At 44.0% G+C, this 24,169-nt stretch overlaps 1 protein-coding gene across 1 annotated transcript; it reads right to left on the bottom strand.

Annotated features, from left to right (window-relative positions):
• Positions 1 to 286: 286 nt before the first annotated feature.
• INA (internexin neuronal intermediate filament protein alpha) lies at positions 287 to 10,823 on the bottom strand (the record flags this gene model as incomplete). The annotated part of the gene is made up of 3 exons (XM_082674148.1): positions 287 to 596; positions 2,035 to 2,159; positions 9,759 to 10,823. 3 exons carry the CDS (start codon positions 10,821 to 10,823, stop codon positions 287 to 289), a joined length of 1,500 nt encoding a protein of 499 aa, XP_082530274.1.
• Positions 10,824 to 24,169: the final 13,346 nt, after the last annotated feature.

Below are 24,169 nucleotides of genomic sequence, written 5' to 3'. Positions count from 1 at the left end.
GTACTTCCTCTGTACCTGAATCATCTATTGCTGTGAAGCCTAAGGTTTAGGTGAGAAAGCTGCATTCTTAGATAACTCCTCTGTGATTGCTCTAGGACTGTGGTTTGCTCCAATCTAAGGTGTGGTTTTCTTATTAGAGAAAGTAAGTATTCAATGCTAAATATGAGACTGAGGCCTTGAAAACATTGTATAGTGGCGACAGGTGTTTTGGATCAGGAATAGGCTGTTTAACAAGTCAAATGCATATTATCCCCTCTTAAGCATTAACTTTTTTCAAGCAACAGAATTATATTTTTTGGCTTGAAATGGTGCTTTCTTCTATATTTGATTTCTCGGTTTTCTTAGCAGATATCACTGTCTCCTCCAATATTTCTTCAAAACTTTCCCCTATCTGGGAGGTTTTCTTCGTGGCTACCTTAGAAGCCTCCTCTTCCTCCTCCTCTTTCTTAAGAGACAGCCCAGTGGATGAGACTTTGGAGGTGGTGGAACTGAGGATTCTAGGAGGGAGCAGATAGCTTGGATTGGGAAGTGGATTCAGCCCTGAAATGCTTAATCCACTGGTGCTAAAACGTGTCTCTTCGCCTTCGAGCAGTTTCCTGTAAATCCAACAGAGAAAAACTCTCAGGAAGTCAACTTGAAACTTTTAAAGAATTTAACCCTCCAGCCTCTATTCATTTTAGAAAGATTAGAAAGATTTCGCAGTTTCTTCATGAGATTGAGGCCAATAAATATTGAATTTCAAGGCTCAAAGACCTGGACTTTATCCGGCACGTGCACACACACACTCAAACACACACTCACACACACACACACACTCAAAAATCTTTAGCACAAGCTGCGTTTAAAGCACTGTCAAGGGGAAACCTATCCTATTCGCAAATACATTTAAAAAAACCCTACAACTCCCCTTGGTTTCATCACACCCATTTTTGGCACTTAGAGTCTACAAAGCTCTAAGGAGAAGTAATTTTACTAATTAACACCTTAAGTGCAACAGGGATAAGAAGGTAAGAAGTCCACAAAGGAATTGCCTAATCAGCCTGAACTTGAGATTTGTATTTTTTTCAACGTGTAGGGGTACAAAGGAAATGGAATCAGCAATAACAGAAACCAGTGAATTAAACTGTTTCAGATACCAAGCTTTTTCCCAGCCTGGCTTAAACAGCATCATAAAAGCATGGCCCCAATACCTTTTTTTCCTCATAACTCTAATAATTTTTATCATTTGTTTTAAAAAATCAGAAACTCAAAACACTATCAACTCCTCTTGGAGCTTTGTTTTGAAGTAGTATACATAGTGTAAGGAAAAAAAGAAAAAATTTTCAGACAGATCTGGGGTTGAGTTTGAGCTCTTCCGTTACCAGCACTGTGACTTTGAGCATGTTGCACAGTCTGTGGTTCAAGTTTTCTCATCTGAAAAAATGGGAATAATATGACTTGATACCTAGATAATTTATATGCAGTATCTAATATAGTGCCTGGCACGCAGTAGTCATTCAAAAAATAGTAGCTGCTGTTATTTATTTATTTTGAATTTTATTTTATTTACACAGCAGGTTCTTATTAGTTATCTATTTTATACATATTAGTGTATACATGTCAATCCCAATCTCCCAATTCATCACACCCCCACCACCACCACCCTGTATTTATTTTTTTTAGAGGTAAATGTTCACTTATATATTGCTTGAGTAGGAATCCAGGGGGATACCTCACCTGTTGGGACTTTCTATGTTACACAAACCTTATTTTTAAAGTTAGAGTCTGATGGATTTTATTTCAACCTCTGTGCACTCACATTATCCCCTTAAATCCTTGCAGAGGTAGGTAGACTACTCCAGGCCTAGTAAGGTGGAGCTGGGATATAACCAAGTCGAGGGACATAAGGGTCAGCTCACCTGGAAGGAGCCCGTGATGCTTTTCCTTAACCCCCCCCCCTCACCCATCAGAAATCAGAGAGACTAAAACCACTTATTTGGGTAGAGATGCCCCAGGTGATGGGATCTGCTTGGGTGAGCATGCCCTGTGACATACCTGTAAGCTGCTATCTCAATGTCAAGAGCCATTTTGACATTGAGCAAGTCCTGGTACTCCCGAAGGTGACGGGCCATCTCACTCTTGGTGTTCCTCAGATCATTCTCCAGCTGCCCAATGTTATCCTGAAAAGCAAGACATGTCCAACATATTTAGGCCAAAGCAGCTGGCATTCATGGAGACTGAGACTTAGATTGAGAAAGCAAGGATTCTCAACCCTGCCTACACATTAAAAATCCAGACCTGTCCCCCAGCCCAGATTCTGATTCATTTGTTCTAGGGTGGGGTCCCAGCATCTGCATTTTTTCATAAAGGTCCCCAGGAGATTTGGATACATTTCTACCACGGAGCACATGGTTCTAAACTGAATACTGGGGAAATATTTATTTTTTACTTACTTACCGTCCCTCCCTTGCTTGTTGTATTACTGCTGAATCACTCAGTTGTTACATGTACTTTCCCAAACCAAAGGCTCAGGTTAGGAGCTCAGATTCAGAAAATTCCAACTGTGGACAGCACAGAGGGGATGGCAAGTCTTCTCTGCCTCCATTTGTTTTGATGGTTTCCTGGAAGTCTGCTACTCAATCACTTTACTGAAAGCATTTTCATGACAGATAGGAGGAAGCATAAACACTCCAAGGAATTTTTTTTTAATCCAAATGGCAGATTGAAATTATAATATTTTTTTAAAAGGAAACTAAGTTCATATAATACTTTTGCTTTAAGTTCCTCCAGGTGCAAACCCAGGCACAGAAGAAAAATAGCTTTAAATCTGTGATTCTTGAGAAACCAGAGGATCTTTTAAAAACACAGTAGATCCCATTGCTCATCTTCCTAAAACCCTCCAACAGCTTTGGAATTAAGTCCAAACTCCTCAGCATGGCCTCTACTCTTCCCCTTGCTCAATGTGTTTCAGCTACCCTGGCCTTCTCTTTTGCTCCTTAAACTTACCAAGTTCATTGCTATCCCAGGCCCTTCAGGCTAGCTATTTCCTCTGTTTGGAATGCTCTGTGGTGGGTCTTCACATGACTGACATCATGTCATACTAGATTCAGTTCAAATGCCCTCTACTCAGACAGTCTTCCTCAGCATCCAGTTTAAGTACCCTTTCCACACCGATCTAGCACGTGATTTTACCTTAAACCAGGGCAGCTGCTAGCTCATGAAGGAACTTTGTGTAAATTAGAAAAAGGCACCTCCAGTGGGAAGACAACTTAGAAAAAAGCCCCCACTTGAAACTGGCCACTCTGATTTTTATTTATTTATTATATGTAAAAAATAGATTTATTTATTTATTTTTGGCTGTGTTGGGTCTTCGTTGCTGCGCGCGGGCTTTCTCTAGTTGTGGCGAGCGGGGGCTGCTCTTCGTTGCAGTGTGCGGGCTTCTCATTGTGGTGGCTTCTCTTGTTGCGGAGCGCCGGCTCTAGGCGCGTGGGCTTCAGTAGTTGCAGCACGCGGGCTCAGTAGGTGTGGCTCGCGGGCTCTAGAGCGCAGGCTCGGTAGTTGTGGCGCACGGGCTTAGTTGTTCCGTGGCATGTGGGATCTTCCCGGACCAGGGATCTAACCCGTGTCCCCTGCATTGGCAGGCAGATTCTTAACCACTGCACCACCAGGGAAGTCCCCACTCTGCTTTTTAGCTCTTCTCATTATCTGGGTAATTCCTTGTTGTGGGGGGCTGTCCTATGAACGCAGGATTTTTAGCAGCATCCCTGACCTCTATCCACTAGATGCCAGTAGCACGTGCCCTGCCTCCCAGTTGTGAAAATCAACAATGTCTCCAGACACTGCTAAACGTCCCTGGGAGGGTGAATCACTATTAGAGAACAATTGAACCAGGATGTAATTTACATGGAAACCTGGACCCCTTCTGTCTAGTTCACCTCTGGAAGCCCACAGCCTAGCACAATGCACACTGTAGATGCTCAATGAATGACTGTTGAATGAATGAATGATGCTACATAAGCATTTATTTTCTTATTCTGAGCAAATAATTTATATAATACAGTTGCAACTCTGTCAACATGAAGAGCACAATGACTGAGAGTTATTTTTATGAAGTAGTGATGCAGATAAAAATATCAGAAACCTCAAGAAAGTAAGAGCTGAGGAACCTTTGAACTTCCCTTGTGGGGATGTTGAAGCAATGGTGAAAGGCAGGGCTGACACATTGGGGGTACAAACTTCCAAATCAAGAGAATCTGCAGAAAGAACAAAAATTCATACCACCTACCTGTTCTATAAATATTGACAGGAATACCACAAAGAAGAAACTCAATTAACTGATGGGTACAGAGCAAGGGATGATAAGCAGTGGGGAAAATACATAATACACTGGACAGTGATGAAAATATTCCAAAGTGTGTTAAGAGATCATGAGAGTTTAAAAGGATTTTTACCAAGAAATTTTACTGGATGGTTGCTATATTTGAGGTTAAACTAGCCTACAAGCAAGTCTGCTAGTGACGCATTAGAGGTAAGAGAATCAATATTATTGTGGTAAGGGGGAAAAGCATCTAGGGTGAAGGAAAAAGGAGAAAGGGGAGGGAGTATACTCATTATGCAAAGGAGCAAGAGAAATGTTACATGAGGAAAAAAAGAGGATTTCATCAGGATCTTTGGGTTGCATTTCTTGCCCTGCCACAAACATCTAACATACCTCAGTCAGTCTTCTATATTTTAGTTTCTTTGAAACTTCCATTTCTGTATATGGGAAATTACAGTGTTTATTCTTTTCTGAGGTGTTCTGAGATCCTCAGGTTAGGATGCCAATTTAATGTACCTCACATTATTATGTGATGAATCCATTATCTGTTAAATTAGATAATAGGCATTAGAACAGCATTTGGCACCTAGGAATGCTCAATAAATTTTAGTGATTTTTAATATTGTTAATATCTCTACCCTTGTTAACTCTCTACCCTTATAATGATATGGACAAATTAATCACGAGCCCTCCCTACAACCCTTTAGATAACTAAGGAAGGCAACGTAAAATAAAATTTTAATGTTGGAGAGTTGGAGGCAAACCCCTTAAAGCACCACGTTATTATTTTTTGTTTGTTTTTCACGAAGATGTACATCTCCGTAACAGATTTTTTAAAAATCACAATTTTAAATAAAAACCTTTCTAAAGTGGTTTGTAGTACTCTTACCTAGGACACTAAACACAATGCAACCTTTCTCAGCAACTAAGGATTAAGATAATGATCAATTATTTTTCTATAATACTGTGATGTCATTTTTAGGTCAACTAAGATATATCAGACTGTTTATTTCTATCCTAAATGGCCCCTTAGAGCAGTATTTTTTATAATTTTTAAAAATTTTTTAAAATTTTATTATTTTTTATACAGCAGGTCCTTATTAGTTATCTATTATATATATATTAGTGTATATATGTCAATCCCAATCTCCCAATTCATAGAGCAGTGTTTGAGTTAGTGTTTGCTATGTATTGGTTTTCTTTGTCCTGAAAGTTTAACTGATTGTTTCTACTCATTCTTGACAATGCCTGACTCCAGTGGCTCCTCTTCTTTATCTTGCTGCAGGCTTGAAATCCAAATAGCAAAGTACTTTAGAATCATGTAAAGTTAACAATAAACAGGCTGGGAGCAGCAAAAGGACCAACTTCCCAATATGTGATTTAGAGATAGACATTTTGTCACATCAGCAGGTTAATTAGGTCCTTTTTAAAAAAATTATTTTTGTTTCACAGCTGTGTTTTCTGAATGAGAGGTTGTTGGGGACCTGAGTTCCAGATAGCTGAAATTTCCTTAAACTTTTCTGTTACACATTTCACGTCTATTTTATGGATCAGTGTAGACAGAAAGCACGCCTTTGCTCCTGTTAGAAGGAACTGTGCTGACTGCTGACCACTGCTCCTCAGTGTCCAGTCTCTTGTTTGCACTCTCTTCCCCACACCAGGCTGTCTTGCATTGCCCTTCAAAAGCCCTGCCAAAGATGGCCTCCAGCTCGGAATGTGAGCAGAGCGCTGCAGACTGCTCCCTCCCCCAACCACGCAGCTACTGCTGGATTAGCCTGAGGGAGTGGGAGAGAGGCACTCCCAGCTCCAGCGGGGGTCTCTCCTGGAATGGCTAAACCAAGTGCTGAGCATCTTCCTCAGGGCCGGAAGGAAGGATGCGGGCTGGGAGTAAAGAGAGAGAACTGGCCACACTAGCATCTGCAGTAGAGCATAGGAACAACAGACAGTGCTGTGGGTTTCATCACTTTGAGGGGCCCTCAGCCAGGTGAGCAGTAATGAGTGCGGCACTCACTGATTGAAAGAGGCTGTTCAGAATTACTGCTCTGCCTGATAAATGAAGGTGGGGAGAGAGGATTTCTATATATGGTACACTCACAGGTCACTGTGCTGCCTTTTCTCACACCTATCTTTGCTTCATCCCATATTTTTATTTCCTACCATACTTTAAAATGTTGCATTATATGTATTTCTATAGGCTGATTTACACTGGGAAATGTGGTTTAAGTCAATGCACACCCAAATCAGTCTGAGGAATGACGGTGCTTTTATCGAAATTGCATATTCCTGGGCCCCACCTGCAAACTGCTGAATCCCTATCTTTGGGAGTGGGCCTGAGAATCTTTCTGTTAAGCGCCCAAGTAACCTTGGTGGGTCAATGGGTTTAGGAACCACTATTTTTTTTTTTCTGTAAAGGCTCTATCAGGATGGCCCAGGTGACAATAATACAGTAGGTAGAGGGGGCAAAAACAGAACAAAAGAAAGCAAAAAGCACATGGATGAGTTGGAAAAAAAAAAAAAGAGAGGGACCAAATGAAGCTTTTTTCTTGAATTCTAATTTCAGAAATGGATCTATCAAGCTATAGATTTTTACTCAGCCACTGCCACCCCCAATCTCCAAGGGGCCAGCCCCTTCCTCCTATTTAATTAGGCTGCATTCCAATCTCATACTGGAGAGAAGAGGGCAGACTTGGCTCATCTCCCTGGAGAGCATTAACTAATGGTGTGATCTTGATTGTTCAGCAAGGTCTTTCAAGGAAAGCTTCAGCTTTCCAAGACTGACCACAGTATAGGGCCAGGGCCCCCAGTACCCTGCAAAAACGTCCTTCGACATCTTTGGCAGAGCAAGAACTCTAATGGTGGTGAAGCAGCTATGCAGGAACCAGAATCACCCTGTGTCAGAAATGGAAAACCTTCAGCTAAAGAGGGTGGCTCTGTTTGGCTTCTGAGGACAACAGCCCTAACTCCTCATAATTTTTCCTGTTACCTTATTCAGGCTCTCTCATACACCACTGTATACTTACTATGTCACCTTGAATCATTCATCACCCTTTCAAAAGTGTGATAAGCTTTCTTTCCTCAAATAGGCTGTTAGCTCTCAGGAGCAGGGAAAATGTGACTTTAATGGGGCCCTCCTCTGCCTCTAAGAGGGTGGCAAACTTGCAAAAGAAGATGAGCCTACCACTAATCTCTGAAGCCGAAGAAAGAACAGCCTCCATTACTGCAGTGAAAGGGGAGGGGGAGGGGGTTAGAGGGCAAGAAAACAATGGCTGAATCTCACTGTGGAGGAGGCTTTTCATCTCAGTCAGCACTGCTAAGACTGCTGCAGAGAATAGCCCGATGACTCCCTTGTGGCTTCAGGACTTCAGGATCCTTAGGTGAAGATGTGAGCCCCACCTCAGCCTTAGGTCCTAAGAGGTAGGTAGGACACACACACACACACACACACACACACACACACACACACACACACACATATATACATATATATATATGTATATATGTTGTCTGATCTTCTCTTCCATTCAAAGCAGGTCCACTGAGGCTCTGAGGCTAAAGCTGACGGGGGCAGCACTGCAGAGCTGCAGAGGCTGCAGTTTCTGGTGTTTTTTGTTTTCTGCAGACTACATCTCCATGACCCTACTATTGTCTAACACTGAAAGCCTTTTAAAGCAAACAAAACAAGCCAGACAATACTGTCACTACCTCTCAGAATACAAGGGCTATAATGAGCAAACAGAGGACATGGCAAAGCCCAATTCAGATGGAGGTTGTGGGTAAGTTATCCTTTTTAGAGAAATACTGGGCTAGCCCTCCAGAAGACCACCTAACTCATCCTTTGAAGCTTCTAGAAGAAAACATGAAGTCTCAATTAACTAAATGTGATTAGTTCAGGCCGTCTGGGACCTAGGCCACAGAGTGAAAAGTTCAAGTTACAGATATTGAAGTGGAATAGAAGTATTTGAATATTACTGTAATTCCAAACACCAAAACAAATGGTCTAAGCAAGCTTCCTTCCTTTATCAAAGGGAGTAACTTATAATGAACAGCAAATACTGCACATCAATAGCTCCAGACTCAAATAGCATTTTGAGGTTTCACTCCTTTCTTGATTGTATTTTATTAATGTTCCCAAACCCCATTAATTTTATCAAATGTAAACTTTGATCTTGGCTAGAATGAATTATTGCAAGTTTCCGAATTATTAGCATTCTATCCCATGGAATTTTTATTGCACCTTGAAACAGAACCACACTATTTAGATTCTTTTCTACACTTTCCTCCTGCCTCTGTGTCCTTTGTGGTCATAAGCCCAGAATGTTCTATGTGGTAAAACTGAAGAGGCAGTGGCCTTTGTTTGTAGAGAAAAGGAGGAAAGAGCCAATCGATACCTTCACAGGGGCTTAGAGGACAGGCAAAGAAGGAAAAAAAATAAGTGACCTATAACAAAGATGAACCCATCTCTGTGATTTATCACATGCACTTAGGATGGAAGAATGTTAAGGAAATGGGCATGTTCGAGTGGGATTTCACTGCTGCTGAGCAGATTAAGTGGTTTTTGTTAAGTGCTAAGCCATCCATGAAAGTGAAAATTGATGCTGTCCACGAGGTGACCTTTTTGATTGCAGGTAGCCAAGACTGATGTGTTGGTGTTGCAGAAGAAAAAAAAAATCAAAGCAGTTAATTGTCTAGAGACTCATAACTGGGACATGAGACAAGAGGGAAATTCTGAGATGAGAAGAACGAGAGATCAGCACCGAGGACAGCGACCGACCACTCTCATTTGCTGACGACTGCAAAGCTTTCTTTAGGAAGTAGTAACATTACTCCGTGGAGGAGGGAACCGTGTATCTGTGTTGGGGGAGGACAGAGCAGAGCGGTTATTACTAGCCCAATCACTCATCTTGTTGGCTCCCAATCTCTACTCCTTTGAGGGCAAAAGTCAAGACAATGGGATAGAACCCTTCCCAGTTTAGTCCCTCATTCTTCCCCCAACCCAAGGGCAGGACTATTTCCAGGGCGCACAGAAAGCCTTTCAAAGTCAATCAAACAAGCCAGACAGCGGAAACAGCACCACGAGCCATGGAGAGGCTTTGACCCACCCCCGTTGGGCTCACTCCTACTTTGGGTGGGTGTTGTTCTTCAGGTCGCCAGCGTGTTTATGCCCACTTGCTGACAGGGAGGCATGAGGTAGATTTTAAGACTCCGAAGAACAGAAGCTTGAGGGCTTCTTTGTTAGAAGGGCTTGGATAGGGACGTTAAGTGAGGGGCAGGGAAAGAGGGCGTCCAGGCCCCTAAAATTAGCGAGAGAGGCTCCAGGGCTTTTTGTTTGCTAATGCCTCCAGGCGGGGCTCTTTCTGTCCCCTCCCTTATCCTCTCCTTGGTTTCTAGAGCCCCAACTGTGCGGGAAGTATGCGCGGGAGAGAACAGGACTCCCCTCCCTACGCAGCGTTCCAACCTTTACCTGGTAGCTGGCCACCTCGGCACTGTGACGCTCCTCCAGCTCCAGGATCTGCCTTTCCAAGGACTCGTTGGCCCCGCGCAGCCCCTCGATCTCGATGGTGCGTGCCTGCAGCTGGCGCCGGTACTCGTGAATCTCCTCGCGGCTGGCCCGGATGGCCTCGGTGCTGCGCGCCGCCTGCTCGTTCAGGTTGGCAAACTTGGACTTGTACCACTCCTCAGCTGACTGCAGGTTCTTGGCGGCCAGGGACTCATACTGGGCGCGGATCTCCCTCAGCGCCGAAGTCAGGTCTGGTTTAGCCACAGCCACGTCCACCTCGGCCGCGGCCTGCGACGACGCCTGCAGCGTGGCCAGTAGCTCGGCCACCTCCTCGTCGTGCACCTGGCGCACGAAGGCCAGCTCGTCCAGCAGCGACTCCACCTTCTTCTCCAGATCCAGGCGGGCCAGCGTGGCGCCGTCCACGTCGCGCTGCTGCGCCTTCAGGGCGCGCTCGGCCCCTTCGCGCCCTCGGCTCTCCTCCTCGCAGCGTGCCCGTAGCCGCTGCACCTCCTCCGCCAGCCCGTCGCGCTCCAGCAGGGCTTGCGCGCGCGCCGAGCTCGCCTCCTCCAGCTGCGCGCGCAGCTCGCGCAGCTCGCGCTGGAAGAGCTCTCCGAGGCGCGACGGCTCGGCGTGGCGCTGCCGCAGCGCGGCCAGCTCGGCCTCGAGCGCGCGGTTCTGCGTCTCCAGCTGGTGCACCTTCTCGATGAACATGGCGAAGCGGTCGTTGAGGCCCTGAAGCTGCTCCTTCTCGTTAGTGCGGATGATCTTGTACTCGTTGGTGCGCGCCGCCGCCTGACTCAGGTCCAGCCCGTCGGACGCCGGAGACCGGCGGTAGGCCAGGCCCAGGCCGAGCGACGAGGCCGAGGAGCAGGCAGCCGAGGAGGCCACATTGCAGCGGGACAGCGACTGCGAGCGGAAGCTACCCGCGCCGCCGGCCCCGGGGAGACGCGAGGACAGGCGCGAGCCGTCTCCGAACACCTTGCGGTAGGAGGAGGCGGCGCCCAGGTAGTGCTCCGAGCCGAAGCTCATGGTGCCGGGACCAGGACCGGGGGAGCGGCTGCGCTGGAGCTGACGAGGAGAAGAGAGGTGAGCCGGCCGGGACGCGGCGGAGCAGTGTGCACCGGCTTTTAAGGCGTGGGGTGGCGGGGTTGGGGGGTGCCTGGGGCGGCGCGTTGTGGGCGGAGCTCCTGCTCCGGGCCTGGCGGAGAGAGGGAGGGGGGGCATCCAGGAGCGGGGGCGGGGAAGCGCAGTGACTACCGCAGCTGCGCGCGCCACGGACCGAGGGCGCGGGGACAGAGCCATTTGCGTAGGAGCCACCGCCTGTCTGAAGCGCCCGTCCCCGAGAGTTATCTGGTTTGGAAGTGACTTGTGCGGAAGGGTGCCTAAACGATGGGGGTTTCCCATCCGGAAACCACACGGCTCCATCGCGTCCTTTGACCCTGTCCTCCTTGCCCCCTTTATTCCACTGGGAGGTTAGTGTTTTCTGGGAGGTATGCTGTACGCTCATCGCCACCCTGGAGCTCCCGAGCGTGAGGCCCTGTTTTTCCAGACAGAATGTGGACCCTCAGGGCGCGGCTTTGGCCCCTCCCTCTGCCCGCTTGGGGTTCCCAGGGGAGAAGTGGGTCTACGTCAGAGAGCATCTCATCAGCTGTTCCTCTGCAGCTCTCTGGAGCGCCCGGGGTTGGGTGGCTGTGCTGAAAGCCTGCGACGCCCGGGAAGAGAGGGGAGGAAGGAAAAGGGAGTGGGCCTGAGTTGCAGAGACTGGAGAGAAGCGGAGGAAAGAGCTGGGATGGCCACGATGGACAGAGCTGAGGTGCCCCTGCCACTTGTATAAGCGTGCTCTCCTGTTCACCACAGTCCCCCGCCACTCTCCATTGAATAACGTCCACCTTCTTAATTCATTTACTTTACCTGTCTCGCCCTGTAGGCAGGCATTTGAGATTTCAGTCTGTGTAAATGTTCATCTGGTTTAGGGAGGGCCCCTTCTTGTGGAGATCTGTCTTTGGACAAAAGAGGTCCCTGCAAACAGATTAAACTCCAAAAGTGGGGAAGAGTGCTGATGACTGAGCTGGCCTCCTTCACTACACAGTGGTGGGTTTCCAAGAATGAGATCTGTAAAGATGAAGGCTGGGAGGAGGTCGGGTGGGGTCTTCAAACTTATAATCTCTCAGGATGTGGCTATGGCTTTGAAGAGGGAGGATGAAGAACTTTTTAGTAGATTCCAGAATTCCAAACTGAAGGCCTTTCTTGATCTTGGAATCTCAAGGATGTAGTTCTAGGATGTTTTACTTTCATGGAGGAAATATTACCTGAGACAGGCCACTAAAGGAAGGGGGGGAATAGAGGCCTATGGGACTTTGGAGCATATTCTTGGCTTTGTGCTTTATGTCATGTAAGATGGTCAGGCCCTGCCACAGCCTGTCTCTGTGGTTCCTCATCAGAGACCAAGACCTGAGCTGGAGGGACTCAATGCTGAGTTCAGTGGGCTCAGAAATTCCTGGTGATGTGAAGGATGGAAGAGTGCTAACACCACAGAATGAATATTCTCTGCCAGCCTTTGTGCCAGGAATTTTGCATAGGTTTACCTCCTTTTGGCCACTCTTCAAGGTAGCCCTTACCCCCATCTTACAGATAAGAAACCAAGGCTTAGCTGCAGCACTCTGCATAAGGTCACTAGCAAGCAAACATACATTCTTTCCTCGCTGCATAATTCTACTTCTTAGAAAAATGAAACTCTTGAAGTCTTATTAATTTCCATGCAGCCAGAATAAGGCTAAGTAGACTTCAGGAAAGTTTTGGCCAATAACAAAGTAGCAGGCTGGTTTGTAATTCAAAGAATCAGAGGTGATGGGCTTGAACTGTGGCTCCTGCCACTTCCTAAGCATGTGGGGATAACAACGCCCACCTCGCCAAGGTCATAAAAAACTGAGTTGATGCATGTGAAGTTGCTTTGTTCAGGTATAAGGGGTTATTGTCATCATTGTCCTCTTTCAAATAACAGACATTCCTTTGCATCTACTGTCAACAGCAAATGAGTTGGGTTTCGTGATGGAATTGTCCACAGTAACCTTGCACAGGCATCCAGGCTTTCCCCCTGGGAGTGAGAATACAGCCCACTTGACTGTGCTACCAGGGACCAACATGAGTGTGGCTAAGTGGAAACAACCACAGATAATTAGAAGATCTTACATCTGGGCTGTTGGTCCGATCTCATTTTAACCATGTTATCAGGACTACCAAAAATCAGCAAAATGTCCTAGTTGGAGTTTCACCTTTCTTTTCCTTTCCATCCTCCAATAGAAGCAGTAATCCGAAGGCAAAACACACATAGAGCAGGAGGTGAGGCAAAAGGCCTGAATAATCCATCAAAGGGGTAGTGGCACTGGAAAATCTAAAGTGGGCTGCATTTTGCAATTTCTGAATAACTTACCTGAGATTCCATGCTGAGATTCCCCAGTGAGACTTGTGTCTCCCTGCCTCCCCTTTCTTGACATACCACTCCGTAGGCCCAGATGTTTGGCTTTAATCATTTTAGCACAAAGCTGTACTACCAAGGAGTGATCTTGGCTGAGTCTCAAACCACAACTCCTTCCAGCTGGCCAGGTCTCCTGAGGGAGTGCCCTGCCCTATGCAAGGGGTGTGTATTCATCTTCCTGTAATGTCAGACTCAGGCAGACACATTGTTCAGTTATCCCCAGGTTCTCCTTCATGCCACCTCCTCTGTGGCCTCTGCATTTGGCAGTGCTCACTACTCTCCTGGGTTTCAAGGACTTAGTCTTTGGCCTCTGCTCTTCCCTCATAAATTCTTTTTTAGGTATGATGCCTCCCAGAGGCAGGGAGCCTTGTGATAAAGTTCTGTCCATAAGAGCTCTAGTTTTGCATCACAGTTCTTCCTAGCCATGGGACTTTGAACAAGTTGCTATTATTTGCTGAACCTTAGTCTCTTCATCTGTAAAATTTCAATAAAACCATCCACCTGAGGGGTCTCCAAACCTGACTGCTCATTAGAAGTACCTGGGAACTTAAATTCAGATTCCCAGGCATTACCCCAGACTCATTGAATTTAGGTTTGAGAACCCTTGACCTCTCTCTCATGAGATTACTATGAGGTGTAAATGTGATTATGTATACAAAGTGGGTATCACAGTGCCTGCCATGTGCATGCTCAAGAAATTCCTTGGAATTTTTTCCTGTGCCCCCACTTCAGCTGTTGAAATCCTTAAGGCTCAAATGCTGCCTCCTCCATGAAGCCTTCCTGATATTTCCAATGTAAAGTGATCCTTCCCTCTCATGAACTCTCCTCCTCCTACCCACAGCCTTTGTAGTGTTCACATGACATAATTGCCTCCCATCTTCTGCTGTAATTATTTGTGTGTTTGTATATCTGAACTGGAAGCTCCTTGAGCACAACTTCTACCTCTATGTATCTCTCTCAGCATCCGTCACAGTATTAAACACATGTGAGGAGAAAAAGATGGTTGCATTTTTTCCTCTACAACCACTTGGGAAAACTCTTTGGCATGACACCAAGGGTACGATCCATAAAGGAAATCAACTTCATAAAAATTAAAAAATCTTTTGCTCTGTAAAAGACCCATTTAAGAAGATGAAAAGACAAACCACAGACTGGAAGGAAGTATTTGAAAATCACATATCCAACAAAGGATGTATGTCCATAGTAAATAAAGAACTCTAAACATAGCAGTAAGAAAATGAACATTCCAATTAGAAAATGGACAAAAGACTTGAGCAGACATTGTACCAAAGGGAATATACAGATGGCAAATAAGCATACGAAAAATATGTTCAACATCACTAGCCTTTGGGGAGATGCAAATTAAAACCACAATGATATATACTTATTAGAGTGGCAGAGACAAAATACTGACAATATCGAGTGCCTACAAGGATTCAGAGCATCTGGATCTCTTATCCACTGCTGGTGGGACTGTAAAACAGTACAGCCACTCTGGAAAACACTTCGGCAGTTTTTTATAAAGTTAAAAATACACTTACTGTATGACTCAGCAATCTCACTCCTGAATAATTAGCCTAGAAAAATGAAAACCTATGTTCACAGAAAAATTTGTATACGAATGTTCACATTAGCTTTCTTTATAATAGACAAAAACAGAAAACAACCTAAGTGTCCTTCAACAGGTGAATGGATAAACAAACTGTGATACGTCCATCTAAAGGAATGCTAATCTGTATTAAAAAGAATCAACTATTGATGAATAATTCTCAACAACTTGGATGAATCACAAAGGCATTATGCTGAGTGAAAAAGTACTCCATATTATGTGATTCCATTTATGTAACATTCTTGAAATGAAAAAATTGTAGCGATTGAAAACATCAATGGTTGATGGATTAGGGTTAGGGGGAGGATACGACTATAAAGGGGTAACATGAAGGTTGTTTTGTTCTGTAACTTTGAGTTCTGTTACTCAAATTTATACACGTGATAAAAATTCATAGAATGAGAGAGAGAGGGAGGAACCTAGTGAAGTCCAAATAAAGTCTGTAGTTGAATTAATTTGTTGTGTCAGTGTCATTTTCTTGGTTTTGATAATGTACTAAGGTTATGTAAGATATTATCATGAAGAGTGAGCTGCATTCATGGTACCTGGGAACTTTCTGTACTATTTTTGCAACTTCTTTTGGGTCTTAAACTATTTCAAAGTAAGAAATTGTTCTTTGAAAATTATATACATATCAAAAATAGGCAAATGTTCTTTGTAGGTATATGCTGAAGTATTTAGGTTTGCAATGTCATGATTTATATAACGTACTCTCAGATGGTTTGGCAATAGTACACACACACATACACACACACAGATGCAGAGGATATAAAGCAAATGTGGCAAAAAGTTAACAGTTGGTGAATGTAGATGTTTATTGTATTAGTCTGACAACTTTTCTATAGGTTTGGAAATTTCAAAATAAAAAGTTATGGAAATTGATTAATAGATAGGTAGAAAGATAAAATAAGCAAAAAAGAGTGTATTATCCAGAGCCTTCAATCTAATGCTGTACCAGCTTTGTCTAATTACAAAGTGCTCTCCCCACTCCCCTCCTGCCCAACAATAGGAAAATCCTGCTTGTTCTGGAGTAACAACAACAAAAAAAAGGTCAGAATTTACACTCTGTTGGGAGTATTTTAAGTGCTATACTGAATCCTTGGTGTTACCATAGCTAATTAACAAATATTTACTGAATCCTGGCTATGTGCCAGCTGCTGGAATTATAGCAATGAATATAGCTAGAAGTGATAAAAAGTGTCCTTTTCTCAGATTAATTTTTTTTTAGTAAATATAGAATCATACACATTTTATATATGTTCTACAGCTTTCATTTCTTACTTCATAAATTGTAGCCGTTTACCACATCAGTTATGTAGATCTATTTACTTCATTTTACAGTTCGGTGTGGTGTGCAGTTATATGGATGTGCTATAAGTTGTTTAATCAATCTCGTGTTGGACTCTTATATTGTTTTTAATTTTTCCACTATTAAAAACACCATAATTTTTTAAAAAGAAAGAAAAATACATGACCTGAAAGAAAAAAAAATATATTACCTGAGTGAAATCCAGCCTCCACGTCTATTTTGCCTTAAACAGCCAACCAACCGACATTTATTGAACACCTACTGTGTGTCTAGTTAAATGTTTTTGCTGCTTGTGTCTGTTTGTGTAGGAAAAGACATGTGATGTGGTCACTACCTCTAAGGAGTGAAGTTGAAGAGTTATGGCTAATTTGAGGTCCTAACTTATGGACTACAATAAGGCAGGGCATATTTGACTGCAGACCATGTGTGTTAAGTACTTAGAAGCCCACCCCTTTTCTGTGTCTGGTTTTATACTAGTAATATTTGTTCAGCCTAGTTTCTTCAGCCCCATGAAAACATGCTTGCGTGAGCATGTCATTAGGCAGGTGGGGAGGATTATGCCCCAAACTTTCTGGAGAAGCGGGAAATTTTTTTTAACAAAGACATGTGAAAGAGCATGAATGACATCAAGCTAAGTCATACGCTTATTTGTCCTCTGTCCATAAAAATTAAACTGTTTCTATCTACAAGAAAAGGCAAAAGAGCTCTGAGTCCTTTGGTATGGCTCAGTTGATGGTGACACGTCAATCTATGTGGTTGTAGTTTTGCTTACAAATTGGTGTTTACACAGTTTTGCATTGCATTGTTTGTTGCACAGCTTTTTGTCCCCTTGCACTTGTTCCATATGTTTGCTTAGAGGTTTTTTGGTGACCATTCTAATTTAAAAATAAAATCAAAAGTTTCTATGTTTTGGCCTTAGCAGTCTCTCCATGCTTAAGCTGATCCAGAAGGCTCTGTGTGTTTACATACTTCTCTCTCTCATCCTTTCTCCCTTCCCAGAATTAGCTCTTTGTTTACCTCTTCTAAATCCGAGTTCAGGCTGAACCAGAGTTGCCAGAGCCTCAGGGTTAGGAGAAACAGGGAGGCTTGCCCGCTCAGTTGCACTTCAGGACCTAGGACAGCTCCTCAGCCTTCCTGGTGTGGGCGCCTACTTTTTTAGACCTCACAGAACGTCAGAACGCAATCAAGTTTGAGAAGCCATTTGGTCCCCCACCCCACCCCCGCCTTTTGATGATGCCTAGAGAAAGGATCCCACTCAGCAAATGTTTCAGGATTATTAACTGCCTGGCTGTGGGAGATACAAAGGGGTTGGAGGGCTCCCACACCCCCGGCATTTCCTGTACCTACATGTCTGCTGATGCCTAAAAAAATCCTTCAGTTCAACTCAGCAAAATTATATGGATCAAGCTTTTTCCTCCCTGGAAAGAGGTATGGCCTAAATACAGATATGCTGTGGGAAGGGAAACAAAGGGACTCCAGTTTGAATGAGAAAATAGTCCCTCCTGAGGGCTTGTCTCCAAGGGTACTAAAGGAAGAGAGAGCCCAGAGCATTGGGAGCCCAAAAGGGGCTGGAGAGGAAATGGCAGGAGGAAGTAAAGAAGAGAGGCATTCAGAGAAGTCTGGGCAGATGTGGTGAGCTTCACACTGTTGGCCCCAAGTGTACCCTGAACACACAGTCCAAGGAGAAGCCTCACACTTTCTTAAGAAGAATACAGAGGCCTGTTGTCTCCTCTTCCAAATACACATAGCAAAAGTCACCAGACTCCTTTTCAAAAGATATTTATGTAATGGTTTAATGCATTTTTGTCTTCATTGTTCCTCACAATAAACTTAGAAAGGGTTTGTTTGGGGTTTTAAAATTTATTTTTGGCTGCGTTGGGTCTTCGTTGCCGCACACGGGCTTTCCCTAGTTGCGGCGACCAGGGGCTACTCTCTGGTGTGGTGTGCGGGCTTCATATTGCGGTGGCTTCGCTTGTTGCGGAGCATGGAATCTAGGTACCCGGGCTTCAGTTGTTGTGGCTCGTGGCCTCTAGAGCGCAGGCTCAGTAGTTGTGGCACACGGGCTTAGTTGCTCCGCGGCATGTGGGATCTTCCCGGACTAGGGATCGAACCTGTGTCACCTGTATTGGCAGGCAGATTCTTATCTACTGTGCCACCAGGGAAACCCTAGAAAGGGTTTTATTATTTGCATTTTTCAAATGAATAAACTGAGACCCTGAGAGGTTGGGTAACTTGCCCAAAGTGACACAGCTGGAAAATGCAGAGCTGGGTCTTGAACTCAGTTTCTCTGACTCCAAGCTGGTGTTCTTTCCATCACACTGCGTCTCTAACAGGGTCTTTGTGTGCATGTGGTAAAATATATATAACATGAACTTTACTGTTTTACATGAATTCTACTGTTTTAGCCATTTTAAAATGTACAATTCAGTGGCATTAATTACATTCACAATGTTGTGTAATCATCACAACTATCTATTTCTAAAACTTTTTCATCACTCCAAACAGACACTCTGTAACCATTAAATAATAACTCCCCCTGCCACCTCCCAGACTCCAGTCTCTGGTAACTTCTATGTTTTGTCTCTTTGATTTTGACTATTCTAAGTACCTTATATAAGTGGAATGATAGAATATTTGTTCTTTCGTACCTGTTTTCAAGGTTCATCAGTGTTGTAGCAGTCACCAGAGTTCCATTTCTTTTTATGGCCTAATAGGGTCTTGTGGTTGCAAAGGACAGATTCACTCAGGCCACCAGAAGTAATGAGACGTTATTGTAAGCAACCTTATAGAATTAAGGAAGACAGAAATCTCAGCCACAGGCTAGAAGTTCAGGAACAGCCATATGGCTGGGCTTACTTTGGACTTAAATACAATTTAGGATCTGATCAGCACAGCTCTAGGGACCAAAATATCTCATTGCCCCGATAGTGGCAGGAGTTTGCTGTTTTCTGATACTTGGCCATTTTGCCATCTTAGCAATCTGCTTCCACAGCTCCTGTATGGTCTGGCACTACAAACCACCAACTGCTTACTCTCTGAAAAGCAATGCTCAGGCTTTTGCTGACTCCAGATTTCTACCACTTCAGTGATAGGCTATCTTTTATCCCTCTGTGCCCTTCATCTTCTGTGCCCACTGTCAACTGACAAGCTTTCGCCAAAAATCCGATTCTCTTTTCTGTTGGCCTTGTTAGTCTCCAATCATCTCATATCTCATAAGCCACCTGCCTGCCCAGAAATTAGCTGCCCTTGAGTCAAGCATCTTCCCCTGCTCTGATCACTTGTGGCCAGCGTGATAAGTCACGTGCTATTAAAATATGGTTCTTAATGGTAAAGCCCTGCCTCTCTCAGGAGGAGGTTGAGAGCACCGCAGGCAGGCACCCAGAGAATCACTGGCTTAATTCTTCTACATCAGCTCTCCCACACTCTGCTGTGGAGCTGTCTGTTGTACTTTAACCCTATGGCCTGCCTCTACTTCTGTGACTTCTCAAGTCATGGATCAGAGGTGTAAATGTCTGGGTTAATGTGTACTATGCAGATATTTCTACACATATTTTTAGAATATACAGGCATAGCTCAGAGATATTGGGGGTTCAGTTCCAGAACACTGTAATAAAGTGACTATCTAAAACTAATATCACAATAAAGCAAGTCACACGAAGTTTTTGGTTTTCCTGTGCATATAAAAGTTATATTTACACTATTCTGTAGTCTATTAAATGTGCAATAGCATTTTGTCTAAAAAAAAAACCAATGTACATACCTTAATTAAAAATATTGCTGGGCTTCCCTGGTGGCGCAGTGGTTGAGAGTCCGCCTGCTGATGCAGGGGACACGGGTTCGTGCCCCGGTCCGGGAAGTTCCCACATGCCGCGGAGCGGCTGGGCCCGTGAGCCATGGCCGCTGAGCCTGCGCATCCGGAGCCTGTGCTCCGCAACGGGAGAGGCCACAACAGTGAGAGGCCTGCGTACCGAAAAAAAAAAAAATTGCTAGAGACTTCCCTGGTGGTGCATGGTTAAGACTCTGTGCTCCTAATGCAGGGGTTCTGGGTTCGATCTCTGGTCAGGGAACTAGATTCCACATGCATGCCGCAACAAAGAGTTTGCATGCCACAACTAAGGAGCCAGCGAGCCACAACTAAGGAGCCCGCCTGCTGCAACTAAGACCTGGTGCAACCAAATAAATGAATAAATATTTTTTTTAAATAAAGTAATAAAAATATATTGCTAAAAAATGCTAACCATCATCTGAGGCTTCAGTGAATCACAATCTTTTTGCTGATGGGAGGTTTTAAATATTGTGAGAATTACCAATATGTGACACAGAGACATGAAGTGAGCAAATGCTGTTGGAAAAATGGCACCGGTAGGCTGGCTTGATGCAGGGTTGCCACAAACCTTCAGCTTGCCCCAGATAGTCTCAAAGGTCGCCTTCTAAGATTCTCTGATTGCTAGCTGACCATGTCCTGTTGACTTCTCCTGGGAGAGGTTTCTGTCCATTTCTTTCCATTCTTACTGCCATTGAGGTATATTATTTCTCACTCAGGTCATTCCAAAAGCCTTCTAATTGCCCCCTCCCCACCCATGTCTCCAGGCTCATGCATTTCAGCCTTCCTAGTTTTTCAATATAGATTATGTCATCTTCTTCCTCAAAAGCTTTCACTAACTGCCCACTGCCTACTGAACAAAATCCGTGTGATGTCTGACATTTGAAGTCCTTGATTATCTATGGTTGGTTATTTGTGCAGAGCTCTCTCCCCGCAAGTGTACTGTGGGCTCCTTGAGTTTCAGAACCATGCATGTCTGACTCATTTTATAGCCTCCCACACAGTTAATGACTATTGACATAGAACATCAAATATCTCCAAACTAGGAATGAAACCCTAAGAAAGTGATAGAAACCGCCCAGTGAATTTCAGTGATGATGTTTGGCAGTTAGCACGCCCATGTTCTGCATGGTGGAAACATGCAGACTATGTGTATGTTCAGATTTGCATTCAAGGTTGATGAAAGACTATCTGAAAGTCATTGTGCAGTAAGGGATGTAAGGAAGTTATGAAAGGTGTAAGGCAAGGTCCCTGCCCTCCAGGGGATGAAGGGTGCAGGGCCCAGGTGTGCAGGAAGAGGTCTGCTTAGAACAGCAAAGGAGTCCTTGAAGTGGCTTCCTGGGGACACAGCAAAGGGAAACTGGTTATTTGGGCTGACCTTGGTACAGCCCTCCTTCAAAGAAGTGCTGTGACTCAGACCCCACTGGCTTCAGCCCTAGTGCCACAGGGGACCCCTGGTGGGTGCAACACACAGGCTGAGGAGGAAAAAGGAGGAATGAGAAAAGGGGAAGGAAAGAGGGAGAGAAGGAAAGTGAAGAAGGAAATGGGAGTAAAGGAAGTACATTACCAAAGAATCTAACATTTATATCCTACCTCCTAGTTCAAACAGCATTTTCACAAGAATGCTGTGAGGTGGCTATTAATATTTTTATTCTGATGATGATAAAAAGAAGGAGAGGTCAAGGGACTTGCCTAAAAATCACATTCAGGGTTCTAACATAAAACCTCCAACAAGAGGAAGTACCTCAACTCCCATGCCATGAAGTAAATTATGATAGTAATGGTTATGACCCAAAGAATAAAATAAGTATCTGTGAGCCCATACTGATGTAATTAAAAGATTGAGTAAATAAATAAATGGGGAAGAAGAAACAAATCTCCCTTACAGAAGAATTCAAATTAAGACATGTAAAAGGAATGAGAGAAGCAGCAAATCATGATTAGAGCACCACAGTAATAATTGCTGTAGGTGAGACCTACTGATGAAGGAAATATTAGTGAGCAAAAGTTTAAGGAGAAACATGATATTTGCATGGCCTCAAAGTATAGACTCCCAAACATTTAATTATCTTGATTTTAACATATGTCCAAAAATGCTTGGATACTGCTCCCTCCGTAAGGTAAAGCTTAATTCCTCTCCCCTTGGATGTGGGCTAGGTTTAGTGATATGTTTCTAACAAATAGAGCAAGAGCCAGCGAAGAACCAAAGAGGAACTATATTAGTCTCTGTGAGCCATACAACCTTTTGCACAGCAACTCATCTCTGGTGTTGTAGCATGAAAGCAGCCACAGAAAATATGTTTTAAAAAAATGAGTGCAGCTGTGTACTAATAAAACTTTACTCACAAAAACAGTCAGTGGGCTTGATTTGGCCTTCCAGCCATAGTTTGCTGACCTCTGGAATAGTGCATGGAAAGGAAAAAATAGTAACTTTGCAGTGGAGAAACCTGGCAGACCCCACCTTAACCAAGTAATCAAGGTTAACATTGCCAGTAATAAGTCATATTGAAGTGGTGTCGGCAGAGCAGCAAAGGAAGAACACCAAAAGTTGATCCCTTCATAATAGTAACAAAAAATGCAGCAAAAACTGTCAGGATCAACTTTTTCAGAACACTGGACACTAACTAAAAGCCTCCAACAATCGGGAACGTTTTCAAGAAAAACCAGCTGAATTTCAGTAAGAATAGCAAGCTTTGTGTGGTGTTTCTCTTTTTAAATTTATTTATGGCTGCGTTGGGTCTTCATTGCTGCGCTTGGGCTTGCTTTACTTACGGCGAGCAGGGGCTACTCTTTGCTGTGGTGCTTGGGCTTCTCATTGCGGTGGCTTCTCTTCTTGCGGAGCTCGGGCTCTAGGCACTCGGGCTTCAGTAGTTGTGGCTTGCGGGCTCTAGAGCACAGGGTCGGTAGTTGTGGCGCACGGGCTTAGTTGCTCCGTGAGATGTGGCATCTTCCCGGGCCAGGGCTCAAACCCGTGACCCCTGCATTGGCAGGCAGATTCTTAACCACTGTGCTACCAGGGAAGCCCCTTTGCGGTGTTTTTTGTTTTTTTAAATTTTATTTTATTTTATTATTTTTATTTATTTATTTATTTTTGGTTGCGTTGCATCTTCATTGCTGCGTGCAGGCTTTCTCTAGTTGCGGTGAGCAGGGGCTGCTCTTTGTTGCCGTGCGTGGGTTTCTCATTGCAGTGGCTTCTCTTGTTGCGGAGCACGGGCTCTAGGCATGTGGGCTTCAGTAGTTGTGGCTTGCAGGCTCTAGAGCGCAGGCTCAGTAGTTGTGGTGCATGGGCTTAGTTGCTCTGCAGCATGTGGGATCTTCCCAGGCCGTGTTCCCTGCATTGGCAGGCGGGTTCTCAACCACTGTACCGCCAGGGAAGCCCCTTTGTGGTGTTTTAACTTACCCTGGTCCCATCCAGGATTGGCAGTGGCCTTGAAGAAAATAGCTGCATTCCCCGTACAGGTATTGGGAACAGAAAGAACAGAATGGATCTCATTCACAAGAAATTGTGGTTGTTTGTTTTGACCTATCTGGTGGCTCCCTCAAGAATTGGCTCAAAGGACTTACCTTAATTTGAAACCACATGAAAAAATAAAGAATACCATTAAAGGTAACTCCATAGGTAAATACAAAAGACAGTACAAATGTATTTTTTGTAACTCTTTATTTTCTACTATCTTATTTAAAAGATAACTACATAAAGCAATAATAATAACTTTGCATTGATGGGCACACAACATATTAAGAGTGTAGTCTGTATGACAATAATAGTACAAAGAAGGGGAGAGGGAACAGAGGTATATGGGGGCAAAATTTTTGTATAATAGTGAAATTGGTTGGCATTAATCAGAACCAAATTGTTATTAGTTAAGATGTTCATTGTAATTCCAATTATAACTGTCCAGTTATACATTGTCCATGGTCAAACAACAATGACTAAGAAATTAACCCAAAAATATAGTAAACAAGGGAATTAAAATGGTACACTAGGACATAGCTAATCAACAAGAAAGAAGACAGTAATGGAGAAATAAGAGAAACAGAAAAGATATACAACATATAAAAAACAAATAGAAAAATAACAGATAAAATTCCTACCTTATGACCAATTACATTAAATGTAACTCCAATGAAAGGGCAGAGAGTGCTATAGTGGATTTTT

This window comes from Grampus griseus (genome assembly GCF_964374135.1).
Source record: "Grampus griseus genome assembly, chromosome: 16".
NCBI classification, from domain to species: Eukaryota; Metazoa; Chordata; class Mammalia; order Artiodactyla; family Delphinidae; genus Grampus; species Grampus griseus.
This window is presented reverse-complemented; position numbering and strand designations above follow the sequence as displayed.